General features: G+C 52.1%; 1 protein-coding gene across 4 annotated transcripts in view; it reads left to right on the top strand.

Annotated features, from left to right (window-relative positions):
* MFSD13A (major facilitator superfamily domain containing 13A) overlaps window positions 1-17240 on the top strand; it is a 25094-nt gene that overhangs the window by 4661 nt on the left and 3193 nt on the right. Inside the window, exons 2-9 of one of the 4 annotated variants that reach the window (XM_059900682.1) lie at window positions 12255-12497; window positions 12930-13012; window positions 13575-14027; window positions 14177-14300; window positions 14897-14993; window positions 15563-15734; window positions 15810-16003; window positions 16624-16981. In XM_059900682.1, coding sequence (XP_059756665.1) covers window positions 12330-12497; window positions 12930-13012; window positions 13575-14027; window positions 14177-14300; window positions 14897-14993; window positions 15563-15734; window positions 15810-16003; window positions 16624-16679 — 1347 coding nt within the window. In that variant the 5' untranslated portion in view covers window positions 12255-12329 and the 3' untranslated portion in view covers window positions 16680-16981. Of the gene's footprint in view, window positions 1-4502; window positions 4591-12254; window positions 12498-12929; window positions 13013-13574; window positions 14028-14176; window positions 14301-14896; window positions 14994-15562; window positions 16004-16623; window positions 16982-17240 lie in introns of those variants that run through there. The other 3 variants (XM_059900681.1, XM_059900680.1, XM_059900679.1) reach the window with 3 other exon arrangements.

Raw genomic sequence — 17240 nt, 5'->3', positions numbered from 1 at the left:
GTTTATATTCCATTTATAGTTATTATGAAATATTGACTATATTCCCTGTTATACTATATATCCTTATAGCTTATTTGTTTTATACATAGTAGTTTGTACCCCTTAATACCGTACCCCTATCTTGCCTCTCCCTTGTTCCCTCTCCCAACTGGTAACCAATAATTTGTTCTCTATATCTGAGTCTGTTTCTTTTTTTTTTTAAACTACTTTTTAAAAAAAATTTATTTATTTATTTATTTATTTTTGGCTGTGTTGGGTCTTCGTTGCTGAGCGCAGACTTTCTCTAGTTGCTGAGAGCGGGGGCTACTCTTCGTTGTGGTGCACGGGCTTCTCATTGTGGTGGCTACTCATTGCAGAGCACGGGCTCTAGGTGCGCAGGTTTCAGTAGTTGTGGCACATGGGCTCAGGAGTTGTGGCTCGTGGGCTCTAGAGCTCAGGCTCAGTAGTTGTTGTGCATGGGCTTAGTTGCTCCGCGGCATTTGGGATATTCCCAGGCCAGGGCTCAAACCCGTATCCCCTGCATTGGCAGGCGGATTCTTAACCACTGCACCACCAAGGAAGTCCTGTTTCTTTTTTCTCATATGCACTAGTTTGTTTTATTTTTTAGATTCCACATAGAAATGAAATCATGCAGTATTTGTCTTTCTCTGACTTATTTCACTTAGCATAATACCTTCCAAGTCCATCCATGTTACTGCAAATGGCAAAATTTCATTCTTTTTTATGGCTGAGTAGTATTCCATTGTGTATGTGTGCATATATATGTATATATATAAATATGTATATACACATATATATATATGCTCACATGTTCTTTTTTTTAATATTTATTTATTTGGCTGTGCTGGGTCTTAGTTGTGGCACGCGGGATCTTCATTGTGGTGTGTGGGATCTTTTAGTTGAGGCATGTGGGATCTTTTAGTTGCAGTGTGCAGGATCTAGTTCCCTGACCAGGGATCGAACCTGTGCCCCCTGCATTGGGAGCACGGAGTCTTAGAGGCTGGACTGCCAGGGAAATCCCTAGGCTCACTTGTTCTTTATCCATTCATCTTTTGATGGACACAGGTTGCTTCCATATCTTGGCAATTGTAAATAATGCTGCTATGAACAATGGGGTGCATGCATCTTTTCAAATAGTGTTTTCATTTTTTTTCAGATAAATACCCAGGAGTGGAATTGCTGGGTCATATGCTAGTTCTATTTTTAATTAATTAATTAATTAATTTATTTATTTTTGGCTGTGTTGGGTCTTCATTGCGGTGTGCGGGCTTCTCACTATGGTGGCTTCTCTTGTTGCGGAGCACGGGCTCTAGGCACACGGGCTTCAGTAGTTGCAGCACGCAGGCTCAGTGGTTGTGGCATGCGGCCTCTAGGGTGCGTGGGCTTCAGTAGTTGTGGCATGTGGGCTCAGTGGTTCTGGCTCGTGGGCTGTAGAGCGCAGGCTCAGTAGTTGTGGTGCATGGGCTTAGTTGCTCTGCAGCATGTGGGATCTTCCCGGATCAGGGATCGAACCCATGTCGCCTTGGCAAGCGGATTCTTAACCACTGCACCACCAGGGATGTCCAGTAGTTCTATTTATAGTTTTTTTGAGAAACCTCCATACTGTTTTCCATAGTGGCTGCACCAATTTATATTCCCACCAACAGGCAATCTTGTTTTTGAAGTCCCTTTTACCCCATATAGTGTATGGCCTGACAAGTTTAAGTGAATGTGTGAAGAGTTTTGAAAATGGAAATCTGGGGGACCCTCTCTGCAACTAAGAAAGCCCTGGGAAAAACTGCCCCGGTGAAGGGGCCCGAGGAGGAGTTGTTAGGTAGGAGGAGAACATGGTGGAACATAGATCACAGAGGTCAGAAGCCATGGGAGGAGAGAATTTCAGGGAGAGTTTTTGTATGTCTCTCTCCCACGATCCAGAGACTCTGATATGACTCAAGAAGGCAGGCGATATGATCTTCATTTGCACCCCATGTCCCCTCCCAGTTATCTCTGTGCTTGACAACTGGGAAGGGAAATCAGAGATAATCACAAGGCCCAGCCCTGGTGCTGACAAAAAAGGCTAACTGGTTACATTGTCTATAAAATCAGAGGGCTGAGGGAACTCAGGGTGGGGTATTCAGTGCAACACAGGAGCCAAAGTCTTTCCTATAAGGGCACATCCAGTTCCAGCCCCTTGGCAGCTCTCCCCATTCTCCTGTTCCCCCACAGGATACCCAGGGAGGGCTAAGTAAAGGCTCAGTGTTGCTTTGAAATAAAGGCACATGCTGGCCAGAGATGGAACGGCAGAGGGACTCCTTTAGTCAATTTATGGAGGCCCTAGTGTACCAGACTCTATGCTGAATGCTGGGTTTCCTGCCCTTCCTGCCCTCCATTCTCACAGCCAGTAAAGCATAGATGGGGGTAAGGGGTAAGGATGGGGGAGAAATGGTAATCTTCCTTCTGGTCATGAGGGCTTTCTGGAGCATGAGGGGTTTCATCAATTGCTTGAAGTCTAGAAGAGAGGTGATGTGTGTGTGGCCAAGGGGAGACCTAGGAGGTAAGAAGAGGGTCTGAAAAGGCAGGACTGGGGAGGAGGAAAGTGAGACAGACTGGTGGGAGATGGATGCTGGGGGCAAGGTTCATGGGGCCTCTGGGGCTCCCCAGGAACTGGTTGAACAGACTCTAGCTCCTGGACACCCGGGCTCTTGTGTTGGACTGTTTGCTCTGGGTGGGCCCTTGCCAGGTTGTCAGGAAGGAGGAAGAGGATGATATTCCTGTTGACAACAAAACTCTTACACCCCTATTTCTCATTTAATGCCCACAAAATCCCTCTAAGGAGTAAAACAGAGGCTCACAAAAAGAGCGTCCCCGAAAAAGAAGTGGTGGAGCTAGGGAACTGAGTCCCAGGTCCCCCAGAAGCCAAAAGCCACACTCATGGCCCCATATCCCAGGGAAGGGAAACAGCAGTCTGGAGTCTGTGCTGTCTGATTGCCTAGAAATCTAAGTAGGCTTACAGGCCTGTTGGGAGAAGACATGGGACATCCTCACCAGACTAGACTGAGCAAAACAAAACTTGACTTTCAGGGTCTGGGTAGGGGTAGGAAGAGGAAAGACTCCTGTTCTGAGAGTCAGAAGGTCTGGGTTCCAACTTGTCTGGCCTCTTACTTGCTGTGTGAAAGTCACTGAATCTCTCCCAACCTGTTTCCTCATCTGTAAAATGGGGATAATAGCACCTACCTCCCAGGGATGACTATGTGAGGGCTCAACAAGATAATGCATCTAGAGTGCTTAACACAGCACAGGGCACATTGTAAGAGCTCCGTAGCCTTATATTTTACTATTACTATTAATAATATGAGGAGGGCTTCCCTGGTGGCGCAGTGGTTGAGAGTCTGCCTGCCAATGCAGGGGACACGGGTTCGAGCCCTGGTCTGGGAGGATCCCACATGCCGTGGAGCGGCTGGGCCCGTGAGCCACAGCTACTGAGCCTGCGCATCTGGAGCCTGTGCTCCGCTACAAGAGAGGCCGCGATAGTGAGAGGCCCGCGCACCGCAATGAAGAGTGGCCCCCGCTTGCCGCGACTGGAGGGGGCCCTCGCACAGAAACGAAGACCCAACAGCCATAAATAAATAAATAAATAAATAAAGGAGTTCCTTTAAAAAAAAAAAAAAAACCTTTAAAAAAAAAAAATAATATGAGGAGGTTGGGACTTCCCTGGTGGTGCAGTGGATAAGACTCTGAGGTCCCAATGCAGGGGGCCCGGGTTTGATCCCTGGTCAGGGAACTAGATCCCACATGCAAGCGGCAACTAAGGCTCGCATGCCACAACTAAGGAGCCCACGTGCCACAACTAACACCTGGTACAACCAAAAAAAAAGAAAAGAAACAAGAAAATAAGAAGAAGAAGAAGAAGAGGTTGGGCTACTTGGTTGCTCTCTCAGGGCCTGGTGCCTGTGGCCTGAACCCTGGTGCCCACAGCTCAAGCTGGGCCTGTCCACTCTTGAGGAGCTCACAATCCAGCATCAGGGAGTCCCAGGTCATGCCACTGTCATCTTCTTATCTGTCTCAGCTGTGCATCCAGTCACACCACAAGGCTTGAAGGAAGGTGCTGAGCTCTCTTCATTTTCCGAATTAATAGTAAGGGGTGGGGGACTTCCCCGGAGGTCTAGTGGTTAAGACTCCTGGCTTCCACTGCAGTGGGTGCAGATTCGATCCCTGGTGGGTTAATTAAGATCCCACTGGCCGCACGACAGGCAAAAAAAAAGGATGGGGGAGAGGATGGGAAGCTCTCAGAAAAACCTCGTTGATTTGAACTGAAATGACATTAAGCCTTCGTGGAAGTGAGAGGGATAGGGTGAACCGGCCAGGAATACAGACAATCTGCCCGTTTTTTGCTGGCGTCCCCTAAGGGCAAGCGCCCGTAACAAATATGGCGGCGGCATCCTCGGGCGCGAGCACCTGCCGAAGCAGCGGCCCCGGAGCCAAGCGGAGCCAATCGCTGGGCAGGAGCGGAAGAAGAGGCTGGAGAAGCTGCTGGAGGCCTGCGCGCAGGCGCACTGGCTGGCACCTGGCTCCGGGCAGCCGCGGGATTAGGCTTCGCCTGACACAATTTCGGTGAGGGGCTGGCCCGCGGACGGGGCTCGGGGGCAGGAGCGGGCCGGACTGGGGGCCAGTCAGTCACAAAGGACACACCCGAAGGGTACAGGAATGCTGTCTGCTCTGGGAGTCCTGGGGGCTGTCTGCGGGAGTCCCTGAAGTGCTCTGGTTGTGGGTTGAGAGAGTGCCTCGGGGCAGGGTGGGAGAAGCTTGGGCTCAAGGGGTGAGAATGGAATTCTTGCAGAGGGACTCCCTGAGATCGCATGATGCATCAGGCCGGGATCCATTTCATTAACATAATGGCTTTTAATCCTGGTGGCGTTGTAGAACCAATTGGGGAGCTTTAAAAGAACACCGAAGCTGGGCCCCGTCCTTAGAAATTACGATTTAATTGGTCAGGGGTGAGGCTTGGGCTTTGGTGTTATTGAGCAGCTCCTCAGGTGATTTTAATGTGCAGACAGGCTGGAGAACCACCACATGGTTCAGCGCCAGCTATTGAATAAGGAACTCCTGGGTTGTTCCCAGACTCCTCTGTGGCTTGCGAGGGGTGCGTGGTCCTGGGGTGAAGTTGCTGATCCTCCAGTGCTGCTGTAGTAACCTGCGGAGCAGGGAGGGAAAGGGAGAACTTCACCAGTAGGGTGAAGTTCATTTCCAGCCTGAGGAGGAGGATGGGCCCATTAGTCACTGCATGGAAAGTGGGCACCCCTCCAGGGTGGGCGTCCCCAACAGCCCTGCCAGGGCTGGTCCTGCTGTAGGGAGACAAAGGGGGTGTGAAACAGGAAACACAGAAGACAATTCAGAGGTCACCTGCTTGTTGAAAAAAGGACACACCTAATATTTGCATAGGGTATAATACCTTTCAAATTCTTTTGATACCCCTGGGACAGGCACGGAATGGAATTTTCTCCCGCTTTGCAGATGTAGGAATAAACTCAGAGAGCTAGTTCGTGATAAGGTTCAAACTTGACCCAGGGCTCCCAACTCCAAATTATGCTTATTAGTAGATTTTTTCCCTCCATACTAATAGCTTCTCATACAGTCTCTAGTCCTTCTGAAGGGAATCAGAAGCTAACACCCACCCTCTTTCTGAAGCCCCTCACCCCAGGGGCCCAGTCTGTCATTCTTGGTTTCCCCTACCAAATTCATCAGCCCCCTACTCATCACAGGCTGGTTCAGAAATCAGGGAGCTGCTACTGTTTCTATCATTTTCTGGTTCTTTATTTCCCAGAAGCCTGATGGGGTGAGGAGGGGAGAGTTTTTACATGATGCCGGGGGCTCCTTCTAAACATCTGATTCTGTCACCTGGCCACTCCCAGTGCCCCCCATCCTGTTGTCCTCAGTATAGGATCTTGTGTGTGGTTTCCAAAGCCCTTCCTGATCTGGTGTCGCTCTGCTCTGAGCTCTCTTCCCATATTGTATCAATTTTCGTTAGCACACGGGTGAAAGCTTAATAAATGTTACATTTTGTTATTATCACTGTTCCTCTTTGTTGCCTCACCTGTTGCCTTGCTGTCCATGTTTCACATCAAGATTCCCCAGGTTGCCTCTTTCTGACTCCCACAGCCAAGCAGAATGCAGAGCTGAGGGACACAGTGGGATCTGGGGAGGACACTTGTATGGCTGCTGCTCTCCTGTTGGGCTGGGGGTGTCTGTATTGACCTTTTAGGGGCAAATTGACCCAGCAGGTATTAATTGAGCACCTACTGTGTGGTGAAGGAGCCTGGTGGAAGCTGGGAGTCCAAATCAGGGGCAGGTCTGACCTGGCCCTGCCTTTAAGGAGCTTGGGGGCTGGAGGAGGGTTAGGGAGACATTTGGATCCTGATACAGAGCAAGGGACCTGAAAAGGGGCGAGAACACCTGACTTGGTGTCCTTGGGAAGGTATGTGCCCCTGAACTGGGCCTTGCTTGTATCAGCAGGATTTGATACAATTGTGGTGGCGGTGTGGGCCTAGTGATGTGAGAAATGCTGAGTTTTTTTTTTTTTAGTCAAAAGCACCTGTTTTGAATTTTGGCTCTAGCACTTAATAGCTCTGTGATTTGGGGCCAGCTATTTAACCTTCAGAGCCTTGGTTTCTTCACTTACAAGATGAGGATGGAAATAGTAACAAGAGTTGTGAGGATTCATGATGATAGGTGTAAAAACCAGGCATATCCTATGTCTGAGAAGTGGTATGTAGTTACATCTAGGGTGTTTTAGGTGGAAGGAACAACATGAACAAAGGTTGGAGGTGGCATTTAAAAAAGAATTTGATGGATGGCAGGATATACCAAGCAGTGAGAAGCATCAATGTTGAGTGCTGAAAAGACAACTTCAGTCATGGATTTGGCAGAAGGGGACACTGACTGCAACTCTTTAAAGATCATAAAGCTAAACTTAAGAGACATGAAAAAGAAGAAGAATAGCTACATTTAAAAATTTTATTTATTTATTTTTGGCTGTGTTGGGTCTTCGTTGCTGCGCACGGGCTTTCTCTAGTTGCGGTGAGCCGGGGCTACTCTTCGTTGCGGTGCGTGGGCTTCTCATTGCGGTGGCTTCTCTTCTTGTGGAGCACGGGCTCCAGGCGCCTGGGCTTCAGTAGTTGTGGCTCATGGGCTCTAGAGCGCAGGCTCAGTAGTTGTGGCGCACAGGCTTAGTTGCTCTGCGGCATGTGGGATCTTCCCTGACCAGGGCTCGAACCCGTATCTCCTGCATTGGCAGGCGGATTCTTAACCACTGCGCCACCAGGGAAGCCCATGAATAGCTACATTTTACTCAGGGTCTTCTAAGTGTCAGGCACTAGGCTTGGTGCTTTATATATCTTTTACATTTCAGCCCTACAGCAGTCTAAGAGGTTGGCATTGTCATCCCCACTTTATAGATGAGGAGACTGAGGCCCAGGGAGAGGGAGTGGCTGGCTCAAGGCCACACAACTGGGACCATACCAGCGGGGGGCATGGGGGATGGGCTCTGGGGCCACCAGCAGGCTCTCCTGCTAGGTGCCAAGGTGAGGGTGGAGTTGATTGCAGGTTACAGGGTACCTCAGCCAGGTTATGCAACTAGGCTGGTGTGGGCCCCAAGCCGTTCCTCCCCTGAGAGGCAGGGCTGTTGTTCTCTGTGGGGGTGGAGTGGGGTGGGGAGGGCTATTAGAGGAAGCAGTTCCTGATGGAGGAGTGGAATCTGGAGTGACCCTGCATACTCCTCCCCCAGCGTTCTTTCCCGGGCAGAGGCTTACCTGGACAGGTTGCTTTGCCTCTAGATCTGGTCCATGGTAGTGGTCTGTCTCTGGTACTCCTGAACATCATCTGGGCCTGTGCTCCTTGCAGGCCGTCCTCTTCTGACTTTCCCCCTTGTGCCTTGATTTTTCTCTCAAACTCCCCTTACCACAGGAAGGGGCCTGATTACCAGCATATTCCCCTGCTCCTACCCTGATCTGTTATAAGTGAGCCCAAGGAAATGCCAGTTTCTGAGCACTTTTCTGTCGGTGCTCTGGGCTTCCTAGACATAGTTTAATCCTCCCTGCATTCCTATAAAGATAGGCACTGTTGCTCGCGTTTTACAGGGGAGGAAACCAAGGTTCAGACAAGCTCAGACCTTGTCTGCAGTTACAGTTAGTAGAAAGTTCAGTTGAGATTTAAACCCAGGCTGTTCTGATGGCAAAAGTCATACTTTTTCCATCTCACCGCACTTTGAGGTTTTCTTCTACTGTTTCCCCAGCGTGGGTGCAGCTAACCGGCTGCTGGAGGCTGGGGACCTTGCCTGTAGGGTCCACCTTCTCCAGTAACCAGGGCAGGTCACTGGACATCTGGGTAGGGGTGCCAGGAGGTTTCACTCCCTTCGGACAAAGGCTTTCGAGGTGAGGGAGGGGAGTTCTGAAAGGCCCTGGGGAATCAGAGGAGGTGACCTGAGTTAAGGATAGCAGCAGAGGTGTACATGGTGCTTTACAGCCCCAAAGCACCTTTAGATTAACCCCCACCCCATCCTTGTGTGGTGGGTATGGAGGGTCTGGGAGGCTCGAGAGTAGTAATCTCTGAAGTTTGGGTGCTTGCTGCACTTTCTGTGCTCATTGCGTTAGAGTATTTTCTCATGGACTGCTAACCCTAGCCTTAGGAAGGTTGGCCCCATCGTGCAGATCAGGAAACAGGCATGGAGAGGTTTAGCAAATTGCTTCAGGTCACACGGGTAGGAAATGGTGGAGTTGGGACTTCGGAGACCTCCAGTTGTGTCTTCTTTCCACTATGTTACTTGGAAAGTGCCAAGGAAATTTTCAGGGTGATCTCAATTGTGGTGACAGTTTCACAGGCATACCTATGCCAAAACTGATCAGACTGTGCACTTTGAATATGTGCAGATTATTATTATTTTGGGGGGGGTCTTTTTTTTTTCTTTTTTTCTTTTGGCCACGCTGTGCAGCTTGCAGGATCTCAGTTCCCCAACCAGGGATTGAACCCAGGCCATGGCAGTGAGAGCCCAGAATCCTAACCACTAGGCCACCAGGGGACTCCCCGATATGCAGATTATTATTTGTCAGTTGTACCTCAATAAAGCTGTGAAAAAAAAAAGTATTTCCCACCAAATGTTTCTTCAGGGGCTCAAAGGCCCCAGGGAGAGGCCACCTGGATATCCTCCAGCTTTGGGACAAGGTGGGATCATTATGGCCTGGGAGAGATTCTCACAGACTTAGCGGCTGCTTTCAGGTAGTTTTGGCCACTGCTTCTCTCATTGCTCCACCACTAGGCGTGGGCTGGCACAAGGTTGGCACAGGGGATGGGGGGCTGCATACCGATCTCTTGAGTGAATTGCCACTCAGCTTCCATTGAGCCTGAGAGAGACCCCCATGAGATACCGTCCTTATTCTCCCCGCAGAGCCTCTTTCTTACCAGTCACTCCTATAGCAAGAGTGGCTGAGTCCAGAGAGGGAGAGAGAGGGCAAAGACACAGGCCCTGCGCTGGAGAACCCCACAGTCAGGCTGGAGTGCAGGCAGGTGGGAGAGTGCTGTGCAGGGGCAGGAGGCACCAGTGAGGGCCGAGGAGTTGGAGAAGGTCTCCTCGACATGGTGCTGGCTCCTGAGGGATGGGTGAGATGGAGATGAAGACATGGGGAGGGTCCTTCTGGTAGGAGGCACCATCAAGAACAAAGGCCTGGGGGCTTCCCTGGTGGCGCAGTGGTTCAGAATCCGCCTGCCAATGCAAGGGAGATGGGTTTGAGCCCTGGTCCGGGAAGATCCCGCATGCCGCGGAGCAACTAAGCCCGTGCGCCACAACTACTGAGCCTGCACTCTAGAGCCCGTGAGCCACAACTACTGAGCCCACGTGCCACAACTACTGAGCCCACGTGCCACAACTACTGAAGCCTGCGCACCTAGAGCCCGTGCTCCGCAACAAGAGAAGCCACCCCAATGAGAAGCCCACACACCACAATGAAGAGTGGCCCCCGCTTGCCGCAACCAGAGAAAGCCTGTGTGCAGCAATGAAGACCCAACGCAGCCAAAAATGGATAAATAAATAAATAAATTTATAAAAAAAAAAAAAAAAAGAACAAAGGCCTGGCCAGAGGAGACGGTGGCTTGAACATCCACGGGAGTCTGGGCTGGACTGGCGGGGAGAGGCCAGACTACAGAGGCCCTTGAAGGCTGGGCAGGGAAGGGGAGCCATGGTGGCTGATGGGGCAAGAACAGGGCCTGGGGGGTCACCACATTTGGACTGGGGCTGAAGTCGGTTCTCCAGGGCCTGACTCTGATGGGGAAACAGAAGTTTCTGTTCTGCATGTGTGCGTGCAAGCATGCGGACATGTAAATGAAGCCCATGGGTAGGCTTGGGTCACGAGGACTCAAAGAGAAAGCCTCTGAGGAGGTGTATAAGTTTTAGGGCTGCTGTAACAAATTGCCACAAACTGAGTGGCTTAAAGCAACCTCACAGTTCCTGTAGGGTAGAAGTCCAACAACAAGGCATCAGCAGGGTCTTGTGCCCTCTGGAGGGAGGCTCTAGGAAAGAATCCTTCCTTGCCTCTTCCTAGCTTCTGGTGGTTGCCTGCAATCCTTAGTGTTCTTTGGCTTGTAGGTGCATCACTCAAATTTCTGCCTTCATTCTTCACGTGGCTGTCTTCCCTTTGTGTGTGTCTGTCTCTGTGTCCAAATTTCCCTCTCCTTATAAGGATACCAGTCATTGGATTAGGGCCCACCCTAACTCAGTATGACCTCATCTTAACTTCGTTACATCTGCAAAGATCCTATTTCCAAATAAGGTTGCACTCACAGACACTGGGGGTTAGGACTTGAACTTATCTCTTTTGGGCACATTCAACTCAGAACAGGGAGTTTGAGAGAAGGAAGCCCCCATAGCTTCCCTCTGGGGGTCAGACAAGCACACATGAGATTATTTTTCTGAAAAGAGAACAACAGCTTTGAATCTAAAAAAAGAGACAGATAGACTTAATGCCTGGCTGCTTAAAGTGTGGTCATGGACCAGCAGCATTGGTGCCACCTGGGAGCCCGTTAGAAATGCAGAATCTCAGATTCCTCCCCACACCTATGGAGGCAAAATCTGCATTTTAACAAAGTCCCCTGGTGACTTGGAAGCACATTACAGTATGAGAAGCGCTGCTTTAATAAAAATCTGACTTTTATTTGCTTTTCCATCCATGGTCAGTCTAGCCTGCTGGTCTCTGCGCACGAGTCGGCCTGGTTGGGAGCAGGCACTCGTGCTGTCCTTTGTTCTCTCTTTTCATGTAACATGTTCTTGAGTTTCTCTCCCCTGTGTTGAGGTTGCCCACATACTTGGCCTTTGTGGAGAGCATCGGGCTTGTTGAGCCAGTCCCTTTGTTGTGTTCCTGGGCTGTGTCCAGCTTTTGGCTGTTTATAAATGTTGCTGCCATGAACAGCTCTGTACATGTTCCCTTGGGGTTAGTTCCTTGAGGTGGAATTTCCTGAATCAAAGTGCATGAGCAGTTGTGGACTCTTATCATATCTTATCACTTGTATATCCCTATGGAACCTGCCATCACAGCAGGTTTCTCCATTCTACCCAGCAGCCCATAGGAACCCAATTTGGGAGGTCAAGTGGCAGAAAAGGCTTTGGAGCCAGACAGGTCAGGGTTCAAATCTGCTACTTTTTGCTGTGCGACACTGGGCAAATTACTTAACATCTCTGAGCTTGGGGTTGCTCTCCTATAATATTGTAATAGTGCTGTAAACTTTGTAGGGATTTTATAAAGATGATAATGAGACCACCAACATCCATTTATTGAGCACTTTCTGTGAGTTACCTCATTTAATCCTTACATTCCTCTGAGTAGCCATGATCGTCCACTTTTCCTTTTTACAGAAGAGAAAACTGAGGCTGGGGTTAAGTAGCTTGCCCGAGGTGCCACTGTAGGCACAGTGTGTGCCCAAGCCCAGGGTTGTCATGTCTGGACCGTTAAGGCTGAGCAAAGTATGGATGAAAGAAGATACTGAGCACAGCGCCCTAGCACGCAACCTGGCTCAGCACTTGCTGGCTGTCTGCCTTCTCTTCCCACGCCTTTATCAGTTTCCTTGGGTTACTCTCCAGTAGTGGTATCTAGTCCAGCATTGTTTTAGCTGGACATCGTTGACGATTCCCCAGTTTTGTTTTACGTACAGACTTTCTCCCAGTGAGATGACTCAGAGGTCTGGGGTTAGATCAGCTGGCTCTGATCCCTGCAGCTAACTGGCTTCTTCTTCCCCAGGGACAAGGATGGCCAGACTGCCCGTGGCCATGAGCGCTCCTCAGTACTCCTGGGGCTGAGGCTGGGCTGGCCGCCATGGGGCTGGGTGGGCCCTGGGCCTGGCTGCTGGGCCTGCCCACGGCCATGGTCTATGGCTCCCTGGCCCTCTTCATCTCTGTCCTGCACAACGTGTTCCTGCTTTACTACGTGGACACCTTTGTCTCAGTGTACAAGATCAACAAAGCTGCCTTCTGGGTCGGAGAGGTAGGCCAGAACTGGGGCAGCCAGCCAGGGTGGGAGCCAGGCAGATGGCAGGGCTGGATCCTGCCCAGCCAGGAGCTTGGGGCAAGCCGGGTTGCCCACCGAGATTCAGCAAGAAAAGCTGGAGCTGGAGGCCTTGATGACTCCTCAGTGAGGATTACGCCAGCTCTCCTGGCCTCTGTCTTGTGAGCCAGGCACTGTTCTATGTATGCACATTTATAATATATTCACATATATTTATCAGCTGGGCCCTGGATGGGTGGGAGTTTGATGGGACAGTCGCTGTGGGTTATAACAGAGGGACTGACCTGAGCAAAGGTTTGCAGGAAGGAAAGCTGGGGTCATCTTTGAGAGGTGGCGAGCAGGCTGGGATGCAGAAAGCCCTGGAGAGGAGGCTGCCTGGAGCCCACCTGCCCATTTCCCCTCTGCCCACAGACGGTGTTTCTCCTCTGGAACAGCCTCAATGACCCCCTCTTCGGCTGGCTGAGTGACCGTCAGTTCCTCAGCTCCCAACCCCGGTTTGTTTCCCGAGGATGGCTCAGAACTGGTTCTGTCCCACCTACCCCTCCCCAGAGCTGGAGGACCCCTGCCTGTGTTTGGGGTGGGGAAAGAAAGGGAGACCATTTTCAACTGTTGTCCAGGCTTCCTCCTTTCCCAAGGTCAGGCAGGCTCTGTCCAGGTTGAAGAAGTGGCCTTGACTGGCTGCTGCCTTGCTCACCTCGGGGAGAAATTTACCCCCGCTTGGCTTATCAGGCCCTCAGGACGGGGCTCGGTGCAGCAAACACTCTCTGCTGCTTCTGGCAGATTTCTTTAGCCCATCCCTGCTTGGGCCCATCACTGCCCCCAAGCTTGGGAAATGGGTATCCCACCACCCTTTGGCCATCAACCCTGGCCGACTGGTAAGAGAGCAGAGGGGAGAGTGTACCCACTGGTGAGTTGTGCTTCCTAAATCAGGGGTTGAACTCAGGGCTCAGTGGGACCACCCTGGTGTGAGTCCCATGCTCTGGGCCCCGGGCAGGGGGAACTGGGGCCTGCCAAGGCTGCAGGGGCATCTCCCAACAGCACCCCTCTCCCTGGCAGGTCAGGCGCCAGGCTCTCCTCGAGGGCCGTGGTGCTGGCACGGGTGCGGGCACTGGGCTGGCATGGGCCGCTGCTGGCACTGTCATTCCTGGCGTTCTGGGTGCCCTGGGCCCCGGCTGGCCTGCAGTTCTTGCTGTGCCTGTGCCTCTACGATGGCTTCCTGACGCTCGTGGACCTGCACCATCATGCCTTGCTGGCCGACCTGGCCCTCTCAGCCCACGACCGCACCCACCTCAACTTCTACTGCTCCCTCTTCAGTGCGGCTGGCTCCCTGTCTGTCTTTGCCTCCTACGCCTTCTGGAACAAAGAAGACTTCTCTTCCTTCCGCGCCTTCTGCCTGGCACTGGCCGCTGGCTCTGGGCTGGGCTTTGTGGGGGCCACACGGCTGCTGAGGTGGCGGGTGGAGGCGGCCAGCAGGGAACCGGGGTGCCCAACCCTGGCTGTGGATGGCGGGTGAGTGGCCAGCTCCGGCTCTCCAGGGTCCCGCCAGCACTCTGCTGGGTGTGACTGCCATGCTGGGTCCCCTGGCTGGTGGATGGCTGCCGGGTGGGGGATGGCTCTGGCCCAGCCTAGGCCGTTCGTGACTCCCCTCTGCCCCGCAGCCTGTGTGAAGAAGAGCTGCTTCTGGGCGGCGAGGAGGCGGGCAGCATCACCTTGGGCCAGTACCTCCGGCAGCTGGCCCGCCACCGGAACTTCCTGTGGTTCGTGGGCATGGACCTGGTGCAGGTATGAGAGCAGTGCCTCCACCCAGGATGGCTGCGAATGCCTCGCTTAAGGGAAGAGGCTCCTCAGAAGCTGGGAAATCAGTTCTGGCCTCGCCTGAGAATGGCTGGGCCATTCAGTGGCAGGAGCACAAGATGGGTTGTTAGATACCTGGATTCTAGCAGCATCTGAGCTCCTAGCTCTCTGTGTCATCTTAGGCTTGTCTCAGTCTCTCGGGGCAGCCATGTCCTCACCTGCAAAGCAAGGATATGAAAAAGAGGTGCCCCTTTGGGGACTGTTAAAACACCACGTGCCATACCTAAAACATATGTAGTATATAAGCCAACCAAACTTAGAAATAGATTGTTTTTGTGTCATTAAGCTTGTTTTAGCACTGATAGGTTTTACAAGAGAAAAAGCTTTTAATTGTTCTAATGACAATTTTATCATTCCTTCTAACTTTTAGCAGAATTAGATAAGCACAGGAATTTGGTTTTCGGGTTTGTTCTGGCATGTTCCATGTCGAGGGACAGGGGGATAGAGGCGGCTCTTGCTCCTGCCGCTCCACCTATTGGCTTTTGCCCTGTTCCTGGCCTCCTCACTGTCCCTGTTGGTTGCAGGTCTTTCACTGCCACTTCAACAGCAACTTCTTCCCCCTCTTCCTGGAGCATCTGTTGTCAGACCACATCTCCCTCTCCACAGGCTCCTTCCTGTTGGGTGAGTGGGTGCCTCGGGCAGGCCGGAAGGACAAAGGCTTGCACCCCAGAACCCCTAGCCCGGCTGTAGGCACAGCCGCCTCCCCAGCTGGGGCCCAGGTGGCAGAAGGCAGAATCCGTGCTGGGGTTGCACCTCCAGCCCCCTGCTCTGTTTTCCAGAGGAAGGGAGGGAGCCTCTGTGGGTTTGAGGGGGTAGGGCTGCCCTCATGGTGGCCCTCTGGGTGGCGGTGACACCCAGAGGTGAAGTGGCACAGTGGCTGGTTCACAGGGAGGACTACTGTCCTGACAGGCCTGGGTGTGTGTCTTGACTGTGCTTATTCACTGTGTGGCCTTGGATGTGTTTTATTTCATCTCTTTGGGCCTCCATTTCTCTGTAAAGTAGGAATAATAATAGTCCTTACCTTAAAGGGTCGTGAGGACTAAATAAAAGGGTGTGAAGCTCTTAGCACGGAGCCTGAACCTCGTTAGTGTTGGATCGGGATCGGTGCAAACTCTGATTCTGATGTTAACCGTGGGCAGTTGTGGAGGTTGTGGCAGTGCCCCCTGACGAGGCCGCACCCCCTTCCCCAGGCATCTCCTATGTCGCTCCCCATCTCAACAATCTCTACTTCCTGCCCCTGTGCCGGCGCTGGGGCGTCTACGCTGTGGTGCGCGGGCTCTTCCTGCTCAAGCTGGGCCTGAGCCTGCTCATGCTGTTGGCTGGCCCCGACCGCCCCGGCCTGCTCTGCCTCTTCATTGCCAGGTATGCCCTGCCCTCCCTCATCCCCACACCTCTGTCCCACCCCTTCATTTTTGTCTGCTCTCTCTCCGCCGGCAGCAACCGTGTCTTCACTGAGGGCACCTGTAAGCTGTTGACCTTGGTGGTCACTGACCTGGTGGACGAGGACCTGGTGCTGAACCACCGCAAGCAGGCGGCCTCAGCGCTTCTCTTTGGCATGGTGGCCTTGGTGACCAAACCAGGCCAGACCTTCGCCCCGCTGCTGGGCACCTGGCTGCTGTGCTTCTACACAGGTGAGGGCCCAGGGGCTGGCACGGGCCTCTGGAGGCTCCAGGGAGCACAGCTTACCTGGTGTACCAGCTGATCAGCCTGGGAACTGGGTCCATTGAGGGAGAGAATGGCAACCAGCCAACAGAGGCTGGGTCTGGGCCGCCCCTGGCTGCCACCCCTCCTCTGCCTCTCTGCATGTGGGTAGAGGAACTGGGTTACATTCTTTCATTCATTCATTCAACAAATATGTATGGAATACCTTCTCTGCCAGGTGCTGCTCTAGGTGCCTCTAGGGAGGGAGATAGCAAAATAAGACAGATAAGGTCTTTGCCATCTTGGAGCTTATATTCTAGTCAGGGGGTGGGGGTAGGGTCGCTAATAAACAGCCAAACAAGAAAAGAGCAGGTAGTGGTAAGTGCGTTGGTAAAACTAGACAGTGTGACTGAGAAGCTGCTTAGTGTGGTCCGGGGCGGTCTCTCTGAGGAGGTGACACCCAGGATAAGAACTGAATGGCGAGGATTTGGTCTAGAAAGATCTCAGCAAATCCCAGACAGAGAGAACTGGAAGTGGGCCCAAGTTATCAAGAGTGGTTTGGCAGACTTCCCTGGTGGCGCAGTGGTTAAGAATCCATCTGCCAATGCAGGGGACACAGGTTCGAGCCCTGGTCCGGGAAGATCCCACATGCCGCGGAGCAACTAAGCCCATGCGCCATAACTACTGAGCCCATCTGCCACAACTACTGAGCCTGCGCTCTAGAGTCGCGAGTCACAACTACTGAGCCTGTGTGCCACAACTACTAAAGCCAGCGCGCCTAGAGCCCGTGCTCCGCAAAAAGAGAAGTCACCTTAGTGAGAAGCCCACGCACCGCAACGAAGAGTAGCCCCGGCTCGCCGCAACTAGAGAAAGCCCGCACGCAGCAACGAAGACCCAATGCAGCCAAAAATAAATAAATTTATTAAAAAAAAAAAAAGAAAAAGAGTGGCTTGGAGATGAGGCTGGAAAAGTGAAGAGGGCTCTGTAGATCTGGGCAGGGTTTGGATTTTATTCTCAGTGCAGCTATTGGGTGGCTTTTAAGTAGGGGAATGGCCTTGTCTGATTTACACGCTTTAAAGTTCACTCTGACTGCTGCATGGAGGATGGGCTGTAGGGAGGCTGTGGCACGGGTGATGGAGGCTTGGAGCAGGTGGGGCCGGGGGCTGAAAAGAAGTGTTTGTTTTGGGCTGTGTTTTGGAGTTGGGGGAAGTGAAGGATTAGCTGTTG

Source organism: Balaenoptera ricei, chromosome 16, assembly GCF_028023285.1.
Source record: "Balaenoptera ricei isolate mBalRic1 chromosome 16, mBalRic1.hap2, whole genome shotgun sequence".
Classification (NCBI taxonomy): Eukaryota; Metazoa; Chordata; class Mammalia; order Artiodactyla; family Balaenopteridae; genus Balaenoptera; species Balaenoptera ricei.
This window is presented reverse-complemented; position numbering and strand designations above follow the sequence as displayed.